General features: G+C 42.6%; 1 protein-coding gene across 1 annotated transcript in view; it reads left to right on the top strand.

The window, feature by feature from the left end:
• The window catches only part of WBP2NL (WBP2 N-terminal like), a 25,579-nt gene that overhangs the window by 14,120 nt on the left and 7,405 nt on the right, over window positions 1-4,054 (top strand). The window contains exons 2-4 of the mRNA XM_012637970.1: window positions 2,002-2,110; window positions 2,359-2,500; window positions 2,864-2,956. Coding sequence (XP_012493424.1) covers window positions 2,002-2,110; window positions 2,359-2,500; window positions 2,864-2,956 — 344 coding nt within the window. The remainder of the gene's footprint in view (window positions 1-2,001; window positions 2,111-2,358; window positions 2,501-2,863; window positions 2,957-4,054) is intronic.

The raw sequence follows: 4,054 nt of genomic DNA, 5'->3' as shown, positions 1-4,054 counted from the left end.
AGAGACAGGGTCTCGCTCTTGCTCAGGCTGGTCTCGAACTCCTGAGCTCAAACAATCCGCCCGCCTCGGCCTCCCAGAGTGTTAGGATTACAGGAGTGAGCCACTGCTCCCAGCCTGAACCTACACTCTTAACCCCCATACCAATATAAGGGTGAGAAGCATGGGGATGCTAGAGGCTACTAGACATGGATCTTGGAACTACAAAGATGAGCTGTATCTAGAGACTGATTTGTAAATCCTTAGCACACAGGTTGTCTCTGGGGCCATGTGAGTGATGGGCTTCCTCAGTGAATTAAAGATAGAGTTGCAAGGGTCCTTAACATATAACAGAAGGGACGAGAATGAGTGGTCTGCAACGATTGAGAAGGGGCTGACTGAGGAGGTGAATGAGGACAGTCAGGAAGTGACTATCCCAAAAGTCAAGGGAGGAGAAAGTTTCAAGAGATAATGGGGTGATCATCTGTATCAGCTGCTTTAGAGATGTTTGGTAAAATGAAGACTGAAAAGTGAGCATTGCATGTGGTAATTAGAGTTTGTTGATTGTAGCAAGAGAGATTTCAGCAAAATGCTGGCAAAGAAGGGTAGTGGGAGAACCATATTACAGGAGGTTGAGGAGTAAGAAAATTTTTTTACAGTTAGCTTTAATGATAAAGATAGGCCAAGAAGTTCAGAAGCTGTACCAAACCCACAGCTCTTTGGTAGTGCAGAGGGCAGATAGCATCTGGAAGCCTGAAATTGGATAACAAAGTATCCTGGAAGATAGAGGAGGACAGTTGTGGGAAATCCAGGGTCTAGGGACACTTGGAAGTCCAGTCCTTCTTTGCTGCAGATGGCTAGGGAACTCAGGATGGTTGCATACTGGGTCTTGAATTCACTCTTATTTTTGGCTTCACAGTACTGAAGAGGGTTTCTTTCTTAGGGCTAAGTGTCAGACAACTTTAGGGATTCCTCTTTGTGCTCTCATTAAGATCTGCTTCTTGGCCTGCAGTGCTAGGTTCAAGATCTCGGTGGTTGTACAGCCACTTGAAAAGGACTTAGGCGACTTATATAAACTTGGCCCAATGTCTGGAACTGCTATTGGTCTTCTGATTATATCATGGCTTAGAGGTAGGAACCTAGTCCTCCCTCCCACAAAAAGCCAGGGCTGTGAGATAGACTCCCTTGAGGCCCCTGGAGTTAACCACTAATCATGCTTTATGATCCTTTGACCAGGAAAGATTCCCTTACCCTCTGCAGAGCTAGTATGTTAAGGCTCTTTGATTTATGTTTTTAACTCATATACGTTGAATACCTATTGTGTGCCAGGTGTTTAGTTTACTTAGGTTAAGGAGATAATGTTAAAAAAAAAAAAAAAATCAAAAAAAAAAAAAAAAAAAAAAAAAGAATCAGCTCAGAGTGCAGTCTTTCTATGAAGTCATTCCTAATTACTTCAACCAAAGCTAATCTCTCCTTCCACTAAATTGCTACGACATTTTTGTACCATTTACATTATGTCTGTCATATATTGCTTGCATTATGATCTGTATTCATGTTTTCATTCATTCATTTATTTATTTTTTAAGAGACAAGAGTCTCACTCTGTCACCCAAGCTGGAGTGCAGTGGCAGGATCATAGCTCACTGTATCCTCTAACTCTTGGGCTCAAACTGTCCTCCCACTTCAGCCTCCCAAGTAGCTGAGACTACAGGCTTGTGCCACCATGCCTGGCTAGTTTTTTTTCTCTAGAGATGGGGTCTAGCTATGTTGCCCAGGCTGATCTCAAACTCCTGGCCTCAAGGGATCCTCCTGCCTCAGCCTCCCAAAGCACTAGGATTGCAAATGTGAGCCACAACACCTGGCTTGAATTCCTTTTTATTTCAATAAAATAGTATTATAGTAGCAATAGCAGCAGCTAACATTTATTGAGTGCTTACCCTGAGATAAGAACTGTGCTAAAAGCTTTATGTATATCATTTTATATAACTTCTAAATTGTGCTCTGTCTTCCTGTCCTTTGCCACAGTCTCTTGATGCAGTCTCCAGATGTGGAGCTCTCCTTCCCACAGCAACCAGAGGGCTCCAACCTCTTTAGTGGTACAAAGACGGGAATGTTGGTTCTCACTTCATACCGGGTAATTGCTACTTTTACTTTCATCTACTGATTAACTCTGCGTTTGTTTTCCTTAAAATGGAGAGAAGTTAAACATTGACTTTCAAAGTGTTTTAAAACATGTGCACTTTGGAATTTTCCATGTTGAGGAGCAGTGGAAGAAAATGAGTGATGTTTCTCAATTAGGCCAGGATGCCAAAGCAGCCTTGACCTTGCTGTTATAGGTCTCAAATTATGCATTCCTTTTCCGAAGTTTCTTTCCTTTCTTAGGTGATTTTCTTGACTTCACGCTCAGTCGATGATCCCATGTTGTCTTTTATGATGCCATTTGACCTGATGAAGAACTGCACCGTTGAACAACCAGTCTTTGCTGCAAACTACATTAAAGGAACTATTCAGGCAGCTCCATATGGTAAGTGTTCCCTTTCAGAAGTGTGTTTTTTTTTTTTTTTTCCTCAAAATCTTCTAGAAGGTTAAGGATTCACACTTGGCTCATGTAGGAATTCAAATGAAAGCTACGTTGCTTCTTCGGGCAGTCCTTCATTCATTTATTCACTTTTTTTTTTTTTAAGAGACAGAGTCTTGCTCTGTCACCCAAGCTGGAGTGCAGTGGCATAATCGTAGCTCACTGTATCCTCCAACTCTTAGGCTCAAGCTGTCCTCCCCCTTCAGCCTCCCAAGTAGCTGGGACTTCCAAGCAGTTGCTTCTTCAGGCAGTCCTTCTGTTGCCAGCTGTACCAGTCTCTTAGTGAGTGTGTGCCATTTCTCCCCTCAGGTGGCTGGGAAGGACAGGCTACTTTCAAACTAGTTTTCAGAAGAGGAGGTGCCATCACATTTGCCCAGTTGATGAGCAAAGCTGCCTCTGCTGGTGAGTGATGCTGTTAAAGATATTAAGTGCTTTGGGGTTTTAAGGCTTGTGAAATAGAAGCAGAACTTCTACTCAGCCAAGGTTTGCTGGCCTCTGCGGTCAGGCAGTTGGTATTTGCACATGTGCAGAAGGCATTTCCTGAGCAGACCTACTATATGCCAACTACTGTACAACATCCTGGGAACACAAAGATTATTCAGTCCCTTCCTGTCCTGAAGGCGTTTACAATCTAGTGGGAGCTTATAATCAGATATCTAAATGACTAATTATACCTGATTGTCTTTTGTCCATTTAAATACTGGTCTCATATCCATTGACCAATCTCTTCTTCGGGTCGGGTAGCCCCACTTGCCTTAGCTATTTTTCCTCTGGAATGGCTTATTCTTGCTTCTCTCTGGCCTTGCCTTTGTTTTTCTTAGGTTTAGTCTCTGTCTTCCGTGAGAGGAGAGATGTACTGTCAATCCCACAGCACTGATCTAATGGATGCACCAGAGAACTCTTTCAAACTTAGGCTACCAATAATCCTTTTATGATATATTTTTATTCAGTCTAGCCTCACTTCATGCCCCACACTCTGTCACCTTTTATACTCCAATCAAACTGGGGTTCTTTGTGCTTTTTCTCTCTATCTCTGAGTCTTCATGCTATTTTCTCCTGTCTGGAAAGCTTTTCTCCTTTCTCCCTTGCCTTCCACTCAAAACTCCAGTCTAGTTAAGACAAACACAGTCTATTAGGGACAGATGTATACAGATACATTATCATATCTTGTGGCACATGCTGTAATAAAGACATGGACAAAGTGCTAGGGACACACACAAGGACAGAGTAAAGTTTCTAGCTTAGAAGACTGAATGGATCATGATGCTAGAAACCATGGTCAACACTGTATGTTGGAGAGGGAATTAGTTAAATTTTAGACATAATAATACTGGCTAACATTTATTTATTTATTTATTTATTTTTGAGACAGAGTCTCACTTTGTTGCCCTGACTAGAGTGAGTGCCGTGGCGTCAGCCTAGCTCACAGCAACCTCAGACTCCTGGGCTCAAGCAATCCTACTGCCTCAGCCTCCCAAGTAGCTGGGACTACAGGCATGC

Source organism: Propithecus coquereli, unplaced genomic scaffold (assembly GCF_000956105.1).
Source record: "Propithecus coquereli isolate 6110/MARCELLA unplaced genomic scaffold, Pcoq_1.0 Scaffold126, whole genome shotgun sequence".
NCBI lineage: Eukaryota > Metazoa > Chordata > Mammalia > Primates > Indriidae > Propithecus > Propithecus coquereli.
This window is presented reverse-complemented; position numbering and strand designations above follow the sequence as displayed.